The 23963-nt window shown below is 36.5% G+C and overlaps 1 protein-coding gene across 2 annotated transcripts in view; it reads right to left on the reverse strand.

Annotated features, from left to right (window-relative positions):
- LOC100546106 (myocardial zonula adherens protein) overlaps positions 1 to 23346 on the reverse strand; it is a 37442-nt gene extending 14096 nt beyond the window's left edge. For both annotated transcript variants that reach the window (XM_010717270.3, XM_010717271.3), the window contains exons 1-9: positions 23237 to 23346; positions 16083 to 16241; positions 13457 to 13549; positions 11066 to 11179; positions 10055 to 10207; positions 7966 to 8091; positions 6888 to 7016; positions 4622 to 4707; positions 1815 to 1920 (exon numbers count right to left, since the gene is read on the reverse strand). In XM_010717270.3, the coding sequence (XP_010715572.1) occupies positions 1815 to 1920; positions 4622 to 4707; positions 6888 to 7016; positions 7966 to 8091; positions 10055 to 10207; positions 11066 to 11179; positions 13457 to 13549; positions 16083 to 16241; positions 23237 to 23326 (1056 nt within the window). In that variant the 5' untranslated portion in view covers positions 23327 to 23346. The remainder of the gene's footprint in view (positions 1 to 1814; positions 1921 to 4621; positions 4708 to 6887; positions 7017 to 7965; positions 8092 to 10054; positions 10208 to 11065; positions 11180 to 13456; positions 13550 to 16082; positions 16242 to 23236) is intronic.
- Between the last annotated feature and the right edge of the window lie 617 nt (positions 23347 to 23963).

The raw sequence follows: 23963 nt of genomic DNA on the forward strand, positions 1-23963 counted from the left end.
ATAGCAGAGATTTTGTAACTGTGTTATTTACCCTAGAAAGACTATCTTAGTGCTACTGCTCACTAGTTTAAACTGATCTCAAAAAGAGTCTTTCTAGACAGCATTCTCTTTCAACATCCTACCTTTTAAGAAGTATACACAAAAGTATAAAAAAATACGTGCATGGGAGGCTCTGTTTTTCAAAGTGTACACACATCTGCAGTGCTTATCTTCCCAGTGGTGGACAGCTACAACTCTCTGCACCCAGAGACAGCTGCTATTTTTAAGGCTTTAATTAAAGCAGCATGCCAGCAATATGGTAGATATTTACTGAAACACAGTACAAACACACACCACAGACACCACCTAATTAAAAACACTAATTTGTCACCATCTGACCTGATCAAATATCTGCTACAAAAATCTTTACTTAGTTCTCTAATCACAATGCAGTTGCAAGCATTCATGCAGCTCTCAAGTAAACTGTATTAAAAGAAAAACTAAAACATATAAGAATTACAGAGAGTAAAAATACATTCTCTGTGACTACATAGCAACAAAGGATCATTTAATTGATTTTGAAAAGCAGGTAGTCAGGCATGAGATAAAATAGATATATTTGACAACTAAGTAGTGAGTTAGTCGTCTAACATTCTGCTCTTTAAATGGGATGACAAAAAAGATCTTGAAGAGCTTTCTGTGCAGATGAACATGCCAGCAAATACATGTTACACGATTCAAAATGCTAAACTCACCAATTAAAACTGGCATTTATAATATAACTATTATTGGCCCAAGATTTATACTTGTTTTTGCCAAAACACACAATGGAATTGAAAATATTTGCTATACCAATACAGCCCACTAGAGGTCTGGTTACACAGAGTAGTTTAGAGTAAACTTAGAAGTAATATAATACAGTATTAATAGAATCATCCGGATTGCCACCTATATCACGAAGTGTCAAGTTCTCTAGTATTTTTAATTACAAGAAAAACAAACAAATTCATAATATGGTGGTTAGCTTCCTGAGATATAAAACAGACTTCAGAATAATAATTGTTCCAGTAATGCTTTGAGTAGATAAATTAGATTATTAGAGATATTTTCCTTAATAGAATACTGTGGTATAACAACCACTTGCTGTGATGCTTGAGAATAATAAAATTGGTAAGCTGAACTAGATACAGTTTTCCATCCCACTTCTTTCCTACTCACTTTATGTAAAACAGGATCTCTTGGTATCACACATTGATCATACATCAGAACTCCATCAGAATCTTGTAACCAACACACAAACCAAGAAATATAGGCAAATATTATTTAGATAGAGGTATACATAATACCATCTTGATAAAAATAGAAAAACTCCATGTCTAACCAGATAGCCTCTAACAGTACATTGTGAATGCCTTAGATTAGAATAGTTTCCAAACGTTTGATTTGGTAGACACGTGATGTCCAAAGACAAAAAAAAAGATATTTCATGAATGCCTCTACTCTGTGAAGTAGCAAGGCTTAGCATAATACTGCTGTCTGTCTGCCTTCTACTCACATATAGGAAGAAGACCCTTAACTGATCTGAATGCTTCAAATTAAGTTGTATATGGTATGTTTAGTTCATGGACTGACACAAAGAGTTCCAGAATTGAAGTCATCCTAAAGTATATAACCCAAAGGCATGGGGTTAAACTGCTTTTATTGTGCCTTTCTGCTTCACTAGTTCCAGATGTTTAACTCATCTTCCACTGCGTTTTTAAGTAAGGTGGCATAAGGAAACTGCACACAGAACACAGCTCTCTGGATTATGTACTAATTGTTTTACTGGTTCTCACCTCCTCAACCATGTGCTTAACTTTCTTCTGTTGGCAGTGGACCATATCATCCAGATGCTTTATTCTCTCTCTTAGGCTAGCTGCTACCTCCTCCAAATGCTGTGACCTAGCAAAAGATGGAAGAGTTAAACATATAAGTGAGAAGGTATGCAGCACAAGCAAAACAAGAATAAACTGCCACAGTCTCACCACAAATCAAGAAGATCAGGTCCAGAGATAGGCAAGTCAAATTCCACTGGCAGATGTGTATTTTATTCGTCTGAAGTACATTTTAATGGTAGTCTTGTAGTCTAAGTAGCTGTCTCCACCCAAGTTCACTCACCTTTCTCTGACATTCTGGCACACTTACTCATAGCCCAAAGTGCTGACAGTTAAACATTATAATAAAGCTCATCTTCTTGAGACATCTGTTTTTCCTTGAAGTAAAAGGCATTTAGACAACTAGATCTTTATCACCTGAAAGACACATTTATCCTGGCTTACAATCATCTGCAAAACTTCTGGAAATATAAACTAAATAGTATCCACGGAAGCACATCTGTAGTTGTCCTTTTAAGTGCTCTCCTACTACGGGACAGCTGTCAATCAAGTATTTGGCATAGTTGCCAACAGTAGCAGAAAGCTACTGGAGTAGAAATAAGTCAACAACAGTCAGCAAGAGTTGCTGTGGATGTTTTAAGTTTGTATCTATGGCCTTGTAGAGAGATTCTGTTTTTCTTAAAAGCCATTTAGCACAGAAATAGAACATCCTTCAAACTCCTACCAAAAACTGAAACAGGAGGGAATATTTAAGATACTATTGGCATGTTGGCCATGACCTCCTCCATTTTTATCTGAATATACAGTTCTCAAAATTCTTAAATAAGAGCAATTTGTGGCTTGCAAAATAAGCTTCTGTACTCCTAGGTTCAGGACAGATTCGAGAAGTGGAGGGGAATCAAACACAAAAAGAATTTTTTAATCTTGCTCTGTGCACAGCAAAAGAAAGTGCTGAAGCCGCAAACAGAACAACCGTTTTAAGGAAAAGCAGCAGATGGCAAACTGTATGACATGATTCTATTGAATGTCTGAATTGTATGCTGTTTCCCCTCCATAAAAAGCTTCTGTTAACAGTACTCTATGGAACTGTAAGCACAGCACTTGAACAAGGACTCAAAAAACAAGGCATTGCTGCAAGTTTTTTAGTCATGCGCATTAAGGTCTCAAAAAGCCGCAGTTTTCATTTTGATAGCAATTGTAACACACATCTTGCCTCATTAAAAGATTCCAAATTAAAGTACTAGAAGTAATGGAGAAACAGAAGAGAGAACATTCCTCAGGTGGAGATCAAGTGTCATGGTGGTCACACACAGGTAAACAGAACTTCAGAACAGATCTCATCATGTGAACACAGATTCACTGATTCATTGCATAGATTGCTATCATATGCTTGCTCACTCTGCACTGCACAAATTCCTGTCTTTCCTTTACTCTTTTTACTGCAGCATAACTTTTCATGCTGAGTGGGCAAAGCAGGATTCACTGAAGTGGGAAGAGTACCAGTGGTAAAGGAAGAAAGGAAATCATTTTTCATCTCCATATTCTATGTTGCATGGAACATCTATACACTTTAAAATGATGTTTTAACAGACTGACATAAAAAGCCATTATTTCCCTGAAACCAATAAGGAGGTCACAGATCAATGCAACTAGGCAATAAGGTGCTCTGGGCAGAGACTTACTCTTGCATCATATAGAAGAATAGGATGCCAGAACTTTAAAACTGAGTTTCTAGGTCCCCAGAAATATCAATAGTAATCAAGTATGATTGTTCAGTCTCTGCTTATAAATCATCTTTACCCACTCTACTAGTGTTACATAAACATTTGAGAGTGATAGACACAATTCTCACTCCAATGGTAGTTATGCTACCTTGGTGCTGGATAGATTTCTCTTGAAACTGTAATTCTGGCTTTGCATTAAACTTTCTTTTGCCTATTTGTGATGCTGCATCTGTCTCAAAGAAGTAGAAGTGGATGCACATGCCATTCTTGGGCAAAAGCAGCACACTCAGGTGCTACCACACCATTAGCTCTTCCTTCTTTGCCTCACACTTTCCAGAACAACTATTCACAGAGGTGTCACTGCCAACAACATCACTCTCACTTCCCTCAAATAACTTCACAACCTATTTCTGCACTGTGATGCTACAGGACAGATTTTTTCCATACCTTCATTTTGTTCATGTGCATATGTTCCCCACATTTGCAGACCTGCTCCTCCAAACTTCAAACATATTTCCTGTTTTTCTTTTATATAGAAGACAAGTTGGCAGTCAGATGCAAAACTCTTGCTCTCTTCATCAGTTCAAATTATCAAAGATGAACTTTTTTTTATCCTACAGCTGATTTTATCCTATAGCTTCATATTGATACAGAATATATTTTCTTTCAGAACCATATTGAATGGTCTAGAAGGTGATGACCAAAGTGTTTGTAGTAAGCACTATACTAATTACAAACAATGAATTTGGGAATGCAGATTTAAGAAAAATGCAATCCATTAAATATGTTACGTTGCACCTAAAACATATTCTGCATGTTTGCAAACAACTTTTCAGGACAAATTTCTGGAAGTGATTTGTGATTAATCTTCTTCATATTTTTATATCTGAAGAAAGAACTTACTATCAGATGGACAATGCCTCCTAATCTGCAGATTTCAAGTTAGGAAAATAAAATTCAGATGTCCAAAAACAAACCAACCGACTCTACAAAAAACCACTAACGTTATCTAGCAATACTGTTCACATACAAGACATATCTCACCTCTCACTGTCAGAGTTGCTTTCAGATTTTGCTCCAGATAGTTGCATTTCATTTAGTTCCAGTTGTTTTTGCAGCTGGTGACGTTCCTAAACAAGAAATGCAATAGCCTCCCTCAGTTTTCCATACATCAAAATGTAAAGACTTCACTAAGAATACTTCATTGCAATTCAAAAGACCATTTGTGAAATGAAAATAGGAAGTAATTAAACAAATTTACAGCTGTTACAGAGGATTCATGCATCGCCTATGTCCACAGAATTAAATAATAAAATCAAATTCCAGCTATCCAGACTTTTCAATCATCCATTTGAAGATGTACAGTGATACTTGAAACTGACATATTTGAATGAAGAAATGAATCATCACGATCTTTAACTACATAACTGTCATATTTTCCATGCTATCCTACCGAAAAGATTTCTCAGTTCAAGGCAGAGAAACAAGCTATTGCAGTATTTCTTTTGCTTATTGCTCTATTTCTATTTTTCCCAAAACATCCTTTTTCAGTCATCCACAAAGAAAGTGCTTGTGAAGATCTGTGAGAACTTGGGAACTGAGTGAACACAGATCAATAGAGGAATCTGCTATCCAGTTTAATGGGAATTTAACAGAGCCATTCAGTTTTACTCGGCAAATATCAAGTAGATGAGAGCAAATTAAATAACTAAAGAAAAGAAACTCATCCTACTGTAAGAGCTGTATTACAATTCCTTTATTCACTGCATAATACTTATAAGCGATAGGCTGCAGCCCAGAAGAAGTTAACAGAGCTGCTAAAGTGGTCTGTTAAGCTGACATGATTCCTCAGAGTAATCTTTAATTCTTCTAATAAGACTTGTAAGCGTTAGATAAAAGAGGCTCAATATAAATGCACATCAGACTAACCAGTTAAGCCAACAAGACTGGCTATTAAAAATACATCTCTCAGCAGTAGCAAATATTTACTATATTGAAGTCTATACTGAAGTAGATGAAAAAACATTTCACTTGTAAAACAGAAGATTATATTATCTTTACTTACTAGAATTTCTCAGTACATTCTCACATTCTCTGTTTTTGTATTCTAGATAGCAAGACCCAGATCTCTAAAGATAATGAGATGCCTGCTATTTAATTAAATGGGGGACACCAAAGTACATCCTAGAGTACTGAAGACTTTTAAAAGTGCTGCTCTTATCCCTTTTAGCGTGACACTATACAGTCCAAGGATTAAACAATAACATTCATTCTTAGTTCAGTGAATGATACTAGAAAATGAAGAAGAAATTTCACTGTAACTGCTAGAGACAGAGGATATATAAAGCAGTTTCAGATATTTGAGAAGGTCTAACAAATGCGATTGAGATAAAAAAAAATACCAGGCAGGAAAATGTATCGTGATACTCACAGACATAATAATGCATTAGAATAATAATCATCTGAATACTACTATAAATTTTGTCCCAGAGCAAAATCCATAGTACAGAAGGAAGGGTGGGAAATAAAAAGAAACAATACAAAACTGCTGAAACTAGTTTTATGGTAGTGTTGCCAGTGTAGCAAGAGATAAATGTCTCAAAGCATTTCTGCTTCCAGAGATTTAAGAGGCAATCATCCAAGAGACGGTTCTCAATTACATTTTAGTAGGGATTACTGAGCTAGAGGGAGAAATATTTTTTTAATACTGTCAGAAAAAGAAGAAGGTAGATTTTAGATTGAAAAGCATTTTACTCAATCTTTTCTTCCCTTCCCAAAATATTCTGAGACATTATCAAAATGAGCTAGAAGTCTACATGGAAAAATGAAGTGGCTGCTACATATCCACAAAGAAAATTCAAAACCTTTTCGTTTGAAGCCTTCAGATTAGCATTGTATTCAAATGAGAAGAAATTTGGAGATGCAATTCCAATCAGAACTATAAATAACAAGGTCTATATCTCACTAAAATATATTTTAGTAGCCCTACCAGCAACATTTCTATGAACTTTTGGGTCATTTATGATTAATTCATTAGGCTTGGGAAACCATGTACACAGCAGGAAGACAAAACAGTTTTTAAAATGATGGTTTACTACATAAAACAGCTCTGATCACCAAAAAAGTAGAAGAATTACTTAGTCACAGTGTCTCCTTGATAATCTAGGTGCATTTATGTATATAGACACAATAACAGAAGTGGTAAATCACTGAGTACGGTACTGAGCAACAGGCAACTAAAAAATAAATAAAATTCCCTTCAGGTACTTCTCCATTGTCTTTAAATACGACAAGCAACTAACTCTCATACCTCTTCCATGCGTTCAATCAACCGATCCAGCTCACCAATTCTCTGGTCTTTCTCCTGTATACTTGTTTCTGTAATTTGCATCTTCTTATTTGACTCCTCAATAGCCTTCAGAAGCCTGTTGGTTTCCTCCTTCATGTAAGAAGATTTACAGTCACAACAACATACAGTACATTAATGAGGAATAAATCACAGAATCAGAGCACCACAGAATTGTAGGGGTTGGAAGGGATCTCTAGAGATCATCGAGACCAACCCCCCTGCCAAAGCAGGTTCCCTACACCAGGTCGCATAGGTAGGCGTCCAGGCAAGACTTGAATATCTCCAGAGAAGGAGACAAATAAAACCATTCTTAGGCTGTAGCATCAGGACAGCAGTTTATAAGCAAAGCTCAAAGCTTTTCACTACACTTACCTAGAAATCTGGAAGAGTTGTGATCCCAAATGTGTATAGAATAAAAGATCTGGGGCATTTTGAAGCACAGAGGTATTGTAAAGTATCATTATGAAAGTGTGAGAAAAACACCATTTCTTACGTATTTGTTCTCCCTTCTGAATATGCAGTAAAGAAACAGCATGAGAAACTATGCTATTCCAATTGACAGCTTTTATCCTGTTCAGCTGTGTATTTTCCTCACACATAAAACAACAGGAATAGAAACAGGTTAGGGAATCTACCTTCAATCTCAGTCATCTGTTTTTAGCAGGTAGAAGAACATGACAAACTGTTCAAAAAAAGATTTTACTTGTGGGTGGAATGAGTCAAGGAGACAAGAAGAGTTACTGTCTAACTTGTGTCCAGTGAAGTTTTCCCTCCCTCCCTCTTTTAAAATATACTAAAATTGGACAAGTTAAAAAAAAAAAAGCCAAAACACTTAATTTTAAATTTTGAAGCCTATATTATCATTACTGCTGCTGTAATATACTTTTTTCTCAGCCCTAAAACCCCAATAGCTTTGAAAACTTTGTAATGGTGGTTTGACAAGTCACAAAGGAAGAAGCATATGCACACTTTGGACTATTAGGTGATTGAGAAATGACACCCAAACTGAGCACTACTTTTACAAACCAAATATACATACTAGGAGGATTTCCTTCTCAGCTTTATGTTTCTGCTCCTCTTCTCTCATTTTTTCCTCGTATTGACTATACAGTTTTCTCGTCATCTCTCTCATGACTTCAGCATTGGCTTCTTGTGATGATTCCACCTACAATAGGGGAAAGGATGAAAGTCACAGCTGACCCATCAGTCAGTAGAGCACAGATGTCTGCAGGAGAAATGAAACTCGCACAATATGAAACTAACACCTTGAATTTCAGCTCCACCTTGCTATAAATTTGACATAATTGAAGCAGATTTTCATTTGTGTCAAGATAATTTACAACACTGCCAATGTAGAACTCATTCAAATTTGTGGAAGTCACTATTTCATCAGGTTTCATGGTGCCTGAATTTAACCAACCACTGCTTCTCCAGGAACAAGTCATGACTCTTTACTGAGCCCTTCCATAACAGTGTCCAAGTCACTTGAAGACTCCTGCCATTTTACAGAAGTGTGTTTTAGAGAAAATAGATTTAGCTCCTGTTTCTAGATGACTACGAACTCTTAAAGTAGTGATTACCTTAAGCTGAATCTAATTTATGTGTTGTTAACCAGAAGATACAGATGCACTCTCCTCTCTCTTGCTTTTTCACGTACTACTCTTTGTGCAAGCCCAAGAAACAGGGTGATCATGGAGAAAAATTCATCAGAGAACAAGCTAGGCTGAAAATTAATAGACCCAGGGATTGGATATGGTTAATTTTTAACCATAGGATGAGCAACTCTACTATTGCAACAAGGAAGAGGGCAAGAATGGCAATTCAGAGACAGGATTTCCCCTTTAGGGTGGTTCAAAACAGTCACTAAAACACACCCTCAGTGATTAAACACTGGATAGGACATCTGCAGCTTAAATCCATTTACTATGTAAACTGCAGTAAAAGCAAAGTAGAACAGCTTCTCTAGGACTTAGTTCTCTTACTAGAGATGCTATAAATCAGAGAGGGTTATACTAAAATGCTGTGAGAGCTACAGCAGGGAGAAGAATGAAGTGATCCCTGTTGATCACACAACCACAAAGCACCTGGTTCTGATTTCAATGTTTTGTTTGTGTGGGGTTCTTGTATTTTATTTTTTACTTCTTCGCTTCAAGGACTGAAGGGTTTATTAAGCCCTTGTGTTTATCTTGCGTGGTAGGAACAAGTGTCCTACTGCCCTGCAGGATAAGAACGTATTTCATTCCTTGCAGAGGGAGTAAGCTCTGAAGGATTCCACTTGTACTGCAATTTCCCCCTGGGCACCTCACCCAAACAGAAACAGGGACAGAGGTAGTAATTTGCACTTTTTCAGAGGGACTACTTATACAGCCTCTAAAGCTTTATTATGAAAGGAAACTAGAAAATGAATTGTAAGTTGAAATAAACTAATGTTATTAACCGTTCATCATTAAGCATAAATGCAGGTCACTAGAGAGCCAAAAAGAAACATCTTCTCTGAACAAATTAGACATGAGTAAACCAGAGAGAAAAAGGTTTACAGAAGTTGCTTTTTTTTTTTTTTTTTTCTTCATTTAAAGGAGATTAAACGAACATTTTTGGCAGACAAGTGAGATGAGGGAGGAAAATGGGCAAGCTTTCTGCCATATAAAACTATATTTTGCATTTATTCCTCTGTATTCCTCTGAAAGAAATAGCTTAGTTGTTTTCCCAAAAAACTTGCTGTTACATACATATCGACTGACTGTATGGTCATAAAACTTAGGAGATTACCTGTTAAAAATTTGACAATACCATGTAAACAAGCTCAACATCAAGACATTCTTATGGCACTGTACAAAGTTGTAAGTTAAGAGACTTTATTTCAGTGGACATTGATTACTACTTAACAGTCTGAACTTCCACCTCCCAACATTCCCGGATAGTAATCCCATGTTATGAGGAGTCTGACTGTTGCCAGCTGAGATTCTTTGTTATCAAAACAGAATTAGTTCACAGGAATACAATAGCTCTAGGGAATGAGCGAGGCATGATGGATGAATAATCCTTTACAAAGAGAGCTAAGGAATTCATTTAATATATTCCTAATGCTCTTACTGTGCAATGTTTTCAGGGGAGTTTATATACTGCACCTTTAATTTCAGTAACTGATTTTCAATTTGTGCTGTTTCCAGTTGTTTTTGCTTCTCTCTCAGCTTTTCCATAGATTGTTCATGTGTGTGTTTTAAATTCCTTATTTGTTCCCTTATATCAGTGTTCTCCAAAGTAACATCCACCAGAGTTTTCTGAAACAAAGAGGCAAACCACATATTAAGATTCAGAAATAATTCAGTGAGCTAACATAGTCAAGAAAGGAAGAAAAAAAAAAAAAAAAAGAAAAAAAACACAAATAGTTAAGGGAATCCTGATTTATCAATGTAGTGTGAACAGTTTTGCAAGTTTTAACATTTAAAATTGTTTTTTGTTGTATTTGGTTTGCTAGAGGGTGTTTCCATGAGGAACATACTCATTGAAATCAAGTCCTGGAACACAACAAAAAGAGGAAGGAATATGGATACATTTAAGTACAAATATTACTCCCAGTAATCTTCCTTTCTTCTCTCCAAGGGCCATATATATAAAACGTACTAAAGTGAGAAAAACTATGACATACAACAAAACAGGAACATTTGAGTTTAGGTACATGGGAATTTGGAATCCTTTAAAACAGAAAATACATCCCCACATTCTCCCTCCCCCAAAATTTCACAGGTATGTAAAGCTTCACAGGTGTTTAGCATCCACACATGCCACTTCCATTTCTATTAAATAGTAAAGGTAGGAGAGCCAGGAGGTGCTCTGTTTTGCACAACACAGAACAAATCACATTTTTACCTTAAGATATTTTGTAGAGACATGACTAGTGGCATTAGTCTGCAGCAGATCAGTATCTCTTGATTGTACAGTCTTTTAATATTGGTTGCAAAACAGTTGCTCTACTTTTTTCCTTAGTTTCACAAATTAGCTTCCTCATATATCCAAGACAACACTTTATGGGCTTGTTTAGTGTTAGAAACTATTTTTGTTATTCATTTTTAACATACGCTTTTAAATCCATGTCAGAAAAGGAAGTTGTCAGCTGTGAAACAGCTGTTAAAATGTACCTGCAAGTCTATTGATGCTGATGTCAAGGAGCTGTTCATTTCACTAAAGCTATCTAAGGCTGCAGCCTGCACTCGCACATGATTCTCTAAGGATTCCTGATGAGCATTTGTCACCTGAGCAGGAAAAAAAAAGAAGTTTTATATAGAATAATGATCAAGTTTACCTATTCTCTCAAAGGGACCTACAGAATAGATAGATCCCGTGGCTAATTTTCACAGTACTAGGATGCTTAAAATATATAGACCCCAAACCACACGCCTGTACCTCAAAAGCAAACAAGTAAAATATATAATTCAAATATGCTAACAGAAATAAAGTGAAAGTGGCTGTCTGCTGTTGAACAGTAATCAGTGTAAAACCTTTTCTGAAAGGATAAGAGGACATTTGATAAATGCCTATTCAGAAAGATTATATACAGAGAGTGGGTAGGTTGCTGGTGAAAATCAGAAGAATGCAAGAAATGAAGAATTCTAGAAAGGTTTGGGTGAAAGGTATAATAGCCTTAATAGAGAAGGAAGTGACTGAGTATGTAAAGAAGCAACATCAAGAGGACCGAAGAATCAAGCAGAACGAAGCAGGCAGGAGAAGTCAGCAGAGAACTATGTTGTGTGAAGATCTGTCTTCTTTTGTTGTGCACACACATACACACACTTGCATGCTTAAAAACTTGAGGAAATAAAAGCATAAAATGATACCGCTGAAGAGGTGACAGAAACCCAAACTGTGGAAATGATCAGGAACCATTTAGTAATAAAGAAGAAAATTGTTACTAATGGAAGCCAGCCCAACTTGGATTTATGTCATGGACCAGACAGATGCGTTTCTTGTTAAAGCATAAGAGCACCAGTGATCAATATGAATATCAATTAGTGTTTAGTAACAAAGTTATAAATAGATTAGGTCAGCCCAGGGAGCAGAAGCTATATAATTACTGCTAATTCTATACAAATGTGTGCTCAGTTAAAAACAAATGAAAACAGAAATGCTTTGGATAAATTAAAAAAGTTACAAGATAAGAACTTTTGTGAAGAAACTTACTGCCCGAGGTAGAGTATTTGAAGTACAAACTTCAAACTAACTTAATGAACAAAAAGTAGTCCTGGAAATTGATGGGAAAAAAAAGCATAGTGATTCAAAGCTGAAGCTAAGAGTATAGAAAGGATTTTAAGTAGGATCCTCAAACAGCATGGAAGGTGGCAGACATGTAGAAAACAAACAAAACCAAACAAATTTTAAAAAGCATATGTTATCAGATAGAAGAACACCTGTGCTTTTTTCCCAGGCACTCTTAATTATTAAGAAAGCGTGTGTGTGTTTCAGGAAGGATGTCTCAGTGTGCCATTAAGTTCAGAAAGAATCCTTCATAAACTGTTTATTTGCTTCAGAATTAGAGATTCTGCCAGAAGTGCTCAGAAACTATTAAGAGAGATTTTCAGACTCATGAAGGATTTCTACTGGTCCAGTGGAGGATCTGGAAGCATAGAATTTCATCATTGCTATTCAGTAAGGATCAACCAGAGAGAAGGCAAAGCTGCATCTAAGCCAGTGTTTGCCTACATGGTACTGGATGGGGGCTGCATATCGTCAGCATCACAAAGATATTTAATTTATTTCACAAAAATTCAGTTCTTCCCTCCCTCCTCTCAAGTTGGGGTGATTTTTAATTTTTTTTAATTTTTATACTACTTGACACAGAATTTTGTTCTGTGTTCTGATCTTTATATATAAACTGACAGTCTCCAAATGAGGAGGTAAGAAAGGCACAAGTCAGAGTCCCAGATCCTTGAAGTTATGAATATGTTTAGTTATCAAAGCTTCCTCTGAACCAAAGCTGTGAATAACAATACTGAATATAAAATCCACAGCAGGTTGTCAGTGATTTGTTGGACCAAAGAACTTATTTAAGACAAATGGTATTTCTACAGACTGCAGCAGCTCTTACTGAAAAAGCACAAAGAAAGAGTTCATCAAATGACCACCAAAAGGTTCCATTAAGAACTACAAGGTAAGTCATTTTAGGACTGCATTAAAGAATGCTGCTACTTCTTTTATATCATATTTAAACATTACAGTCACTAAAACAGAGCAGTCTGTTGAAACCACAACTTTAAGTTGCACAGGTCACTCCTAATTATATAATCAATATGTTTTTTCATTTCACATGGCAGCTTACTGCTACAAAGATCTCCAATAATTCCCAGATTGTCTAGAATGAACACGCACCCAGGCAATGCTATCAAAATTATCTTTCATTTCCAATAACCAAACAACTAATTCCATATGCAAAAGCATCCCTGTCCTACTTTACCTTCCTGGAGGGAAAAGGTAAATAGATAGTACAGGGACAAGTTAATGTCATATACTTTCCCTACAAGTGAATGCATACTTACTTTCAGTTCATTCGTAAGCTGCTGTATTTTTCGTTTCATTTCATCATACTCCCCATACATTTTCTTTCTTACTTTTTCCAGAGTTGCTCTCACCTGGTGTTAGAAAAATCACATGCCTTTATCAACCAGACTTACTGATGACACTGTTTGTACTGGGACACAGTATTTTGTTTCTGTATTCTTTTTTGTTACTTTTAGAATTGCCCATTATTAATCAAACTTTTTGTCAACACTAGTTCACTCTTAAGACTAGAACTTAATTCTTAAGAGCTGTCCACATAGGGATGATATAAACAAAAATCTGAGCAATTCTAAAATTCTCTGTACACTTAAAAACTACTAAATTAATAATTTAAATAACAAATTTCAATTAAATTATCCAGAAGACTAACTTATTTAGTTTATTAATTGAATTAAAATTAACTTGAACATACAATATTTTCTTTCTAAGAAAAGCATCCACTTACGGATTTCATATACGTTCATTCTATTACAGCACTTAATTAAGTTTTCACCAAGTGTCCTTTGAAAATAAATCCTTTAGCTTCACTGAATTTGGACTTCTAGGCTCATATCTAGCTAAACAATGTATTAGCATAAATTTACCAATTAATTACAAATCTGAAGAATAGAGTACCCAATCTGATCTTGTTTAATAACAATGGATGTAAATTATACTTTGCCTTTCTAAAAAAAAAATTAAAAAATAAAAGAAAGGAAAAAGGAAAAAAAAAAAAAAAAAGTAATGTTAAAAGCCAGCTTGGGTTTGCATGCCATTGAGAAACATGCAAAGAACCAAATTTTCTCAAGAGCACACATTGTAAACACTCATTAAATGCCTGCCTATAGTTTATCTTCCAGCTACGTAGCTCAAATTCTTTTTCTTCCCCTCCCCTCAGCTGAACACACGCTGGTTGCAGATTACCTAGGGCAGTCAGCTTACCTTGCATCTGCATAGCTGAAGTGGGGCTTGGAAAGGAACAAGGGAAAAGCATTAAAAGGGGGAAGTTTCTGGGAGCTCTGCAATATATGCCATCCCAGAAAGAGGACACTGGCCACCAAATCTACACAAGGAGTGGATGCAAGTCTATCCCAGACTGCATGTTTCCTTTGTGACGAGAAACACGGAAGGAAGCTGACTCCTGCACTTCTGAAGGAAGCACTCCTCATCCTGTCTCCACTCACACACATGCATCTGCCCACACACACACTTGCAAGGTGCAAGTTTGACACCAGTACAGGAAAAAGAAGCATCAGCAGTTCAGAACATAGCCTTCCATTTCTGGGCTAAGTCAGCATATTTGTGGCACAAGCTGAGGGCTCTGCTTATTAAGATGAAACTCATCTGGCAGGCCAAAATTCACAACTAGCATAGCTGATTCACACCCTCCACTTCTTCAAAGGTTTTACCGTTTTTTTTTTTTTAAGAATTGATAACCAAGTCCCAGTGCAAAACATGCTATCAGTCTGGTCTGACTCTGTTCTCTTTGCCACAAGCCAACAGAGAAGTGCAGGGACTTGCTCCCAGTTCAAGCAACCTGAATCAAGTTCCAGAAGCAGTGCGGCCTAAGGAGCTGCACTGTGCTGTGTAACAATTCATCCATTCCTGACAGCACTTCAGATAAACTACACAGGCAGGAAAAGAGCAGATCATGTTCCTTGCCTGCATAGCAGTAGCAACATACCCTAAATGGCGAGTGCAGGTACTGGAGTATTAAACACTGGGAGCTTGAAATCTGTGAGTAATAAAGGAGCAAAACAAGTGCTGATAGCTGGAGACCAGGCAGATGCTAAGAGTACACATAATTACAGTCCCCTAGACTGCTGGCTTGACGCAGTGTTCCTCCCTTTTATATCAACACAGTTCTCCTGCACTTGAGTCATTGTAAGATGATAACCATTGACCAATAGCTTCCTGGGTGGCAAAGGAAGATGGAAAGAGGTCAAATTATTCACTCTGGGCTAATTAGAAGGTTATTGCCAAAGCCTGAGAGACAAGGACTGACAGGCAAAGAGATGGTGAGTCTTGAGCACAAAAATGAGCAGCATCAGAAATTCATTTTTTTCTTTCAGTACAGTTTCTGCCAATTATGCTAAATGAGCATGCACAAAGAAAGTAGTACAAAGTCATCTTATTAGGCTGACTATTTTAAGGCTGCCCCAAAACATACCCAAGTGATTTTACTATATCACCTAATTTGGGAGCCTTTTCAAAACTGTGATGGAGGAGGGGGAAGCAGAAGATAAGAGAGAGTTCATCCTTTCAGGTGTCTGCTTACAAAGTTTATCCTGCATAACATTTGAAATTATGAAGGCTTCAGGATGGGAACCTTAAAATCAGTTAGGCAGCTTGCTTGTCCAGCTGTAACCCCCCCCCCAACAGTCACTAAGCATTATGGAGTATTATCTGGCACAGAGGATGTGAGCTTCAATCACGTAGCTTCTAGGTACTTAAGTTTTTTTCAACTCAAGAAGTAACAAGGCAAACCATTAGCTTCAGAATGGGTTCTCTATTCAAATTTGAGGTTATTTGGTGTGACATCAGTCATCCCACATACACTCACAGCTCTACAGAAGTATATGGAAGGGATATCAGACAAATTCTGAAGGCAAAAGCATAACTCACTTCTTTAATGTAATTCATCTCCTCTTTCAGCTGATCAGCCGACCAGCCATAAACCACCATTTCTCTCTTATGGTTGTTGTCAGTCCGGTGCACGACGCCATACACCATTCCATGAGAGAGCTTCCCCGGAGACATGCCATTTGGTACATGGTAGAGCTCCTTAAAAACAAATCATACTTTATTTCAAACAAGTTCTAGAATGATTTAAAAATTGAATAAAGGCAGTAACATAAGACAAGCCATCTATAGTGAAAGAACAGCAGTAGCTAAGAACACTAGATCCCAAATGCCTGGGGGCCAAATTGTCAACCTTTGTATTTTGAGATGATCAATGGTTAGTTTATAATCATCTTAGATGTCAATTTTCCACTAGCTTTAATGAAAATGGTATGTGTGTAGCCAAGAGCAACAGATGGATTATTGCAAGGAGAGAGATGTGAGAGAGAAAGTTCTGGTTTATATGGTACTTTTCTGCATTCTTCTGGAGGACTGTTTGCTCTTACAGTTTCCTTTTGAATTCTTGCAAACACAAAAATTCCAGTGTCCCTTGTAAAGTCTGTGCTGTGCAAAACATCAAAATTCACAAGTTTAATCTAAATATTTAGACAGTTCTCAGAAGAAAATGAAACTGAAACTTCAAAGCTCTATGTGAGACTTCAGAAAATATCATTTTATCTTGTAGATAAACAAACTATAATCTTAGTTTTCATTTTAGGCTAAACACCTCCAAAACAATCAAAAATCCATTTCAGTCTGTAATTATCTTATAGAACATGTACAGCTGATGTTATAAGAGCCAAAGCAATGCTATGAAACAGCATTCTTATGCGTGTTTCAGTGTTCTGAACTACTATAGAAGGGCTTGATAGGAAAGTAAAGTGGCAGCTTTTGTGCTTGTGTTTGATATTTTAGCAATCTGCAGAAATTTCTAGAAGCATATTTGTATAAACTTATGTCTTGAGGGGTGGCCAGCAGGGACAGGGAGGTGATTGTCCCCCTCTACTCTGCTCTTGTGAGGCCCCACCTGCAGTGCTGTGTCCAGGTCTCCTGCAGCAATTACCTGAAGTGAATCAGACTCCAGAATTATTAATTTATATTCCTGATTACAAAGATTTTGAGAAACTAGCTCAGATAGACATCCATGTTTTTGCTTTTAAAATGAGGAAAAAAAAATTATATCATTTAACTTTGAATATCTGCAAACTGAGAACCTAAAATGAACAATTATTTGTGAACATGAAGTTAGAAAGAGAGTCTTGAAAAAAATAGCTGTTACTGAATAGTTTTGTGCATTGTCTTTCTTTTAAAAGCCAGTGATGGGGACAAATCACTCACAGGTAACTTCACTGAACTTACTTTTGCACGCCAAATTTACCAAGATGTCAATAGATATGAGATTACTTTTGAAAATATTTGAGTTTGTTTTGTTGTTCAGTAATGATACAGTATTGAAACTCACAGACTTTTGAGACTTTTCAGTAAATTAGTAGTCTAAACACTATCTAAATACTCTCCTCCATATCAAACAGAGGCAGAAAGAGGTGAAACTCATTATTTTATATACACACACAACTGTATCCCAGCAAGTCTTTAGTTCTTACCATGACAGGTGATAGTAGTAACTGTAGTCTAATGCAATAGCTCTTACTGTTTTTAGCAGCCAAACTAACACAGCTACAGTGACAACATAAGAATAAATATTTCTTTGGGTAGGGTGAAAATGAACAGGATAATCTATTTGTATTAAAAGTAATGGGTAAAAATGCAAATCTGTTGTATATAGTATAGAATAAAAAAAAGTTGTGTCCCTCCTGCATTGGCATTGCCTGATGACACTGAAATGGCTTTACTGTATCATTACTGGCTTAATCATTTTGCTGAAGTTCTGTGCGCACGCAGGGCTGGGAGGGGAACAATCCTGGAGTAGACACCTGATAAAGACAGTTTCAACCATGTAAGAGAAAAATACTGGTCACCTAGCCCTATCTATAACAGATATTATTTTGCATGTTGAAAACGCCATATGCAGAGCTTTGTATCCTGATAACCAAAAGTTACATAGTTATGATTTGCTTGTTTTTCTCTTCTCTTTACATGCATACAGACAAAAATCCTGCACCTGATTACTTGAGAATAAATACAGGAACTAGATGGGGATATGACTCAAAACTTTTGTATCTGTTTACTTCCAGGGTTGTACAGTTGCTTTGGTAGTTTCATTTCAGCTCCTCCCCTGCATCTGGATGAAGGGATTAAATACAAGTTTCCATCTTCCAGATAACAAGATGAATAATCGCTTTGATTGTTTAGAGGTTACTAAGGCCCCAGACACTGAATTCATAAATCCATAAACTTTACCCATTCTAATTCATATTTTATGAGGTGAACAGCTGAATACTAGAAACTACTAAGATCCTTTGTGCCTCGGAAACATTAGCAGAATTGTTTAAAGTTCTGTTTGCAGAATTCTGTATGAAGATTATGATCAAGTTCCTTATTTTTAGAACATTACAAACACATTTCCAAGCAATGCTTTAGAAGACTCATCCCTCTCTAGCAAAGGAAGATAGATTCAGACCACTAGTTTTGCAGCAAGAGAATCAATCATCCATGACACTTCAATATTTCACAGATGAACAGATTTAAATTTACATCATAATAGGCACATAATGAGCATCATAAGTATGCATAAAGCCAGACTGGTCACACTTCTCCAGCAATGATGACACAACTGTCTGTCATCTATATTTGCACAAGCCTCCCAAGATTTCTTTGTCACTTCTCTTTCAGAAGATTAAAGGAATCTCCATCATCTGTTGAGAGTTCCAGTTCTGCCATGTACTACTTACAATACAGGATACTGCTTTTACTTCTCATTGTTTTGCTCTGTCTTCCATATATATCCACTCTCAAAATTCACTTTTCTGACAAGATTCTCACCCCTCTCCTTTCTAAGGCATCTCAGTGATGATAACAGAATAAGTAAGTACTATAAAATTAACCAGAAGAGTAGGTGAAGCTGGCAGGTTTCTTTAGATTGGACAACCATTGCTTCTAAGGTCAAAATATCATCCCAATCTAGAGCATTTTTTTCACTCCCCAACTGCCTGTGCACTTCCAGCACTGGAACAATACCTTTTCCAAGTACGATTTCTTGCTGCAAAATTTTCTTGAAGGCCCTTATCTGAAAAGGGCATACTAACCTTAAGAAACTCATAAATATTTCTTTGTGGCTATAGTCAGTTATATGACAACTCAAGTTAACCACAACAACACATTATGCTGATGTATACGAAGGCAGCTTCCAGGAACATGCTTCATCTAGGCTGTAGCAACAGTCACGTTGCAGTTGGTGCGATCACACCACATATCCTAAAGAAAAGCACACTGTGTTTATTTAATTAATAAATATTTAATACAGAAGCTGACACCCCAAGGTTGCAAAAGCCTTAATAATTGCCATGCATCCTGTTTATATCTGTTCAAATACATAGCATAAGCAATGTCTGAAGCCAGTATAAACTCTGAAACGAGTACAAACTCATATTTAAATGTGATTTGTGAGCTGCTTTTCATACTGCACATGGTTTATCAGCACTATGTAAATGTGGAAAATACGCTAAGACATAGACACAAGTGTTCTTAAACTCATGACATTAAATAAGAAGCCTCACAACACATTTCCACTTCTAAACTCTTTGAAATATTGTAGAATTTAGGTGCCACGTCTAATCAAATAAACTGTTTCCATAATGCCACTCTTTATACATTAAGAAAGTAAAGTAAGACAAATACATTAGCTACCAGAGGTAGCTACCACTGGAATTATTTCTGTGGCTTTCATTTAATGCTGGTTTTAATAAAGAGCTGCTTAAGTAGCACATAAAAAACAGAATTAGTGCTGGAGAGGCTGAGAAACAGTAACATCAGCCACCTGTAGCAGGTGAACCACATTTGTTATGTCACAACTCCTGCTATGCTGGTGGGAGTGGGCTGGCAGCCACAGATCAGTAGAGAAAATAGGCACTGTCCTAGATTCAAAGTGCACAACAGCCTCATATTCATTGCACTCATATTCCTTGATCCAGGTCTGACATGAGTTTCTCTTGATTATCTGCATCACACAGTGGAGAAAATTCCACTTCTGGCTTCTGTACAGCCTACATTTTAGCTAGGGGAAAAATGTTTGCTCTGCTTTTGTATTTCTGCTTAGGAAGCAATAAGGATTTCACCTCTAGGATGTGAATAATTTAAAAATGTAATTTAAAGAGTTAGAGGATATATAAAGCAAAAGTATTGGTTAAAGGTTAAGACTAAGTGCTGTTCAAAGTCTACTGAAAGCCTCAAAACCAGTAAAATAAGACGAATTTATAAAGCATGATTTCATTTTCATTCTCTGTCCACTTGCTCAAAGGAAAAAAAGAAAAAAATCTCCATACATATCTCAATATTCTGCCCTCAAATATCTAGCTGCAGCTTCCAATGACACTTCCAAATTTAGCCATGACAGTGAAGAAAGGGCCTGACTGATAAAAATAAGCCCAAGTCCAAACAGAGACAATACTATTGTTCAGTTGCATTTTATTATGCAGGGCAAGGCAGGCTTCAGAACGCACAGATATTGCTTATGATCTGACCAGCACAATAATCCTTTGTACCTCATGGTGAAGTAAACAGCCTCATACTACTTTCATTTATTGCCTATCAGTAATAGGAGCAATGGAACAAAATTATGGTAGTTCCAGACACTCTCAGTCTGAAGTGCTAACAATTCAGATATTTAGCTTTTTGCCAATGAAAGTAAACCACTCAATCAACTTGTACTTGTGACTTCAGTTCTCGCATGTTTTTTTCATCACAGACTAAACAGGAATACAGACATTCAGCCTGACACACACAGCACAAGTTCTCTCCCTTCAGTTTTTGAAATCATCATCTAACTGGGTACCATCTTTTACAAAAGTCAGGCAGAGGCCATCCTCCTGTCTGCAGTAATTTTGTCGTAACAAAAATGCCAGCTCTGCCACTTTGTTCTATTTTTTACACTGGCTCATTTTTATTCCATATCAGAATGGCAATAAATAAATCAGTCTAGAAACATAATGCACTGATAGAGATTTAATGAAATACAGCATATATTTTCTGCTAAACTTGGACTGCAATGAAAAAATCTAAGTTAAAATCTATTGACATTACGAATAAAGCATCAGTTCTGAACTGCTAGTGAGCTCCAAAGCAAGATGCTAGCAAGTTCAGTGCTAGCAGGGGCTCCTGTACAGCTGATTTTGCAGCTGCTACACTTTACAATAGTATTCAGTTCCAGAGAATACAGAAAATAAAAAAATAACCAACAAGCCATCGCTATGTTACATCAGGGCAGCTCAAAATCACCTCCTTCTAATGAAAGATTAGAACGAGAAGATTACAGCTAAATGTCACGCCATGGTGTATTTATAGTTTTCTGGCATTCCCTTTGACACAGCAAGGTCTATGCTCTCCTCCCTCACTTCTTGTCTGCCCAAAGAGGAGACAGCCATGCAGCCATGCTCAGATCACCCAATCTGCTGCAAGTCTTCAGCAAACACTGCACAAATCCTCTGGTTACCCTCGCAGTTTATTTGTCTAAGTCAACAGTTGTACTACTTAGATATTAATTTTTTTTTCCAAATGCTTTTCTTTGCACACAGCATTAAAGACAGCACAGAACTCTAACTTCCAAGTCCTGCTGTTGCATTTGATTCTTGGTGAAGCTGTGTGTTTTGACATTAAATTGCAAAGTGTAAGGCAGAAAGGTGAGCACTTCTCTAATTTCTCTCTATTAGCATTATCTCCAAAAGGGGAATGCAGCTCTTATAGGACCATATGAGAATTATCTAACAGTTGTAAAATTTCTTATTCTCAATGTGATGTACAGAATTTCATTAACACTGAGTGAGCTGAAGATGGGTGGATCAGCAGAGATATCTGATCACTGCTCTCAGAAGAATTATTTGGTGTAGGTTTTTTTGTTGCTTTTGGTTTGATTTTTTGAAGCTTACAGTAAGATAAAACTATCAGAGTAGGACTAGTCAAGGATCTTGTGTGTACTATAAGTTACTGTGTAACTAAATCAAATACACAAAGCAATATATTACATAGTCAGTACAAATCTACAGGTAATAAATTCCTGTCTTGTTTTAGAGCCATGAGGAAAAAACAGTTCATGTTCAGTGATTTTTTTTTTGTACTTGCTTCATGTTCAGTGTATTTTTTTGAATTACACAAGAAAACATAAAACAAGTAAATGACACAATTACTCCGTGTTGTTCTTTTTTAATTGCCAAGACGCTGAACAATTACAGCCCAACCAGTTCTGAAGATTTTATGTACACTTTCTAAAAGTGTACAATATAGCTCTCATTAAATACAGAGTCTGGCAGAGAAAAAGAAGTCACATAAGGAAGTGACCAAGAAACCCTACTCACTGGCGCTTCTTTCTCATTATTACACTACTCAGCACAGTAAAATGAGTAAGCCATGAGTCAATAACTGTCCTCCTCAAAAACAAACTTATAGTACTCTTAGGGCAATGGGTCCATATGTTTCAGCTAGACTGGGGATTTCAGCAATCAGATACAAACAGACAAAACTAAGCGATGGGTGAAAATACTTTGCTACAACTAAACACCTTCTGTACACATTTAATTATTACAATCTACTGGTCCCAAAATCAGCTGATGCAGAAAACATCCAAGTCTCAGGCAATCCAGCTCACACACACAGTAAAGGCTCATTTCTCACACACTTAAGCCTATATGAAACGTAAAGTTCCTCACTTCAGGTGAGGATTGAGACTTTGCTTAATGAAAGACACTGCTGCTTATAGCAATCCAGAACATAGATATTAAATACTCAAGTTCTAAAAATACTTTAGTCACACATCGCTGTCAATCTCTGTGCTGGTTGTCTACTACTATCCTTCCACTTTGCATGATGTTTTGCTGTTCCCAACACCAGAGCTCAGGCTCAAAGTTTACAGCTGACTTGCTCAGCATCCACATGCTCTTCCATCTTCCAAGATGATCCAGTTACCAAAACAACTAAAATCAGCTTCCACAGATGCCAATATTTACTCCTTGTTTGTACAACATTTAATTGGAATTGCTAAAACTTACATGTTTCTTTCTGTCAGGTTCTTTTGCTCCCTGTTCAGGCTGTGAGACTTCATCAGGTGGTACTGTTAAACGTAGTCTGCAAACATTCATCTGAAAGAAAAACAAAAGTTTGCTTTTAGATTTAAGTGCTACAAAAATTAATTTTAACAACTTGCTTTGCAAAATGCACTGTGCTAACATTCAAATTTTCATTCATTATTTTCTACTTACTTCCAATCAGCTGACAAAAAAGTAAGCTATTTGTAAAAGGCTAGAGAGTTTTTTAGCCGGCAAGAAATAATTCAAGGGCATCCGTAATTACATACCTGAAATAGCAAAACAAACAAACAACAACAAAAAAAAAAAAACCTTTTTCCATTAACAACATGTTCTTACATACTCATAAATGACATTGAGAGCTCAGATATCAGAACAATGAATGTAATTTCCTAGTTTCTCAGCTTTGTTTGCAGATTTGGCATACTTTTAATCTTCAAAAGGGATTATTTAGAAACACAAAGGATGTTCTGGAGTGAATACCCCTTTTTTTGTTCAGTATTGGATCCAAGAGTATATCAGTACAGAAATTCCACTAAATTCTAACAGAAATATTACTGAAATGTTATATACAAAATTGCAAAATTGCTTGTAAAAGAAAAGCCTCAGAATTCTTCACAGAAAATGTAAGAAACAGGCCAGGGGAACTGATACTTTTTTACCCTCTATCACTCCTGGCCATACTTTTGGC

The sequence above is a fragment of the Meleagris gallopavo genome, chromosome 12 (assembly GCF_000146605.3).
Source record: "Meleagris gallopavo isolate NT-WF06-2002-E0010 breed Aviagen turkey brand Nicholas breeding stock chromosome 12, Turkey_5.1, whole genome shotgun sequence".
NCBI classification, from domain to species: domain Eukaryota; kingdom Metazoa; phylum Chordata; class Aves; order Galliformes; family Phasianidae; genus Meleagris; species Meleagris gallopavo.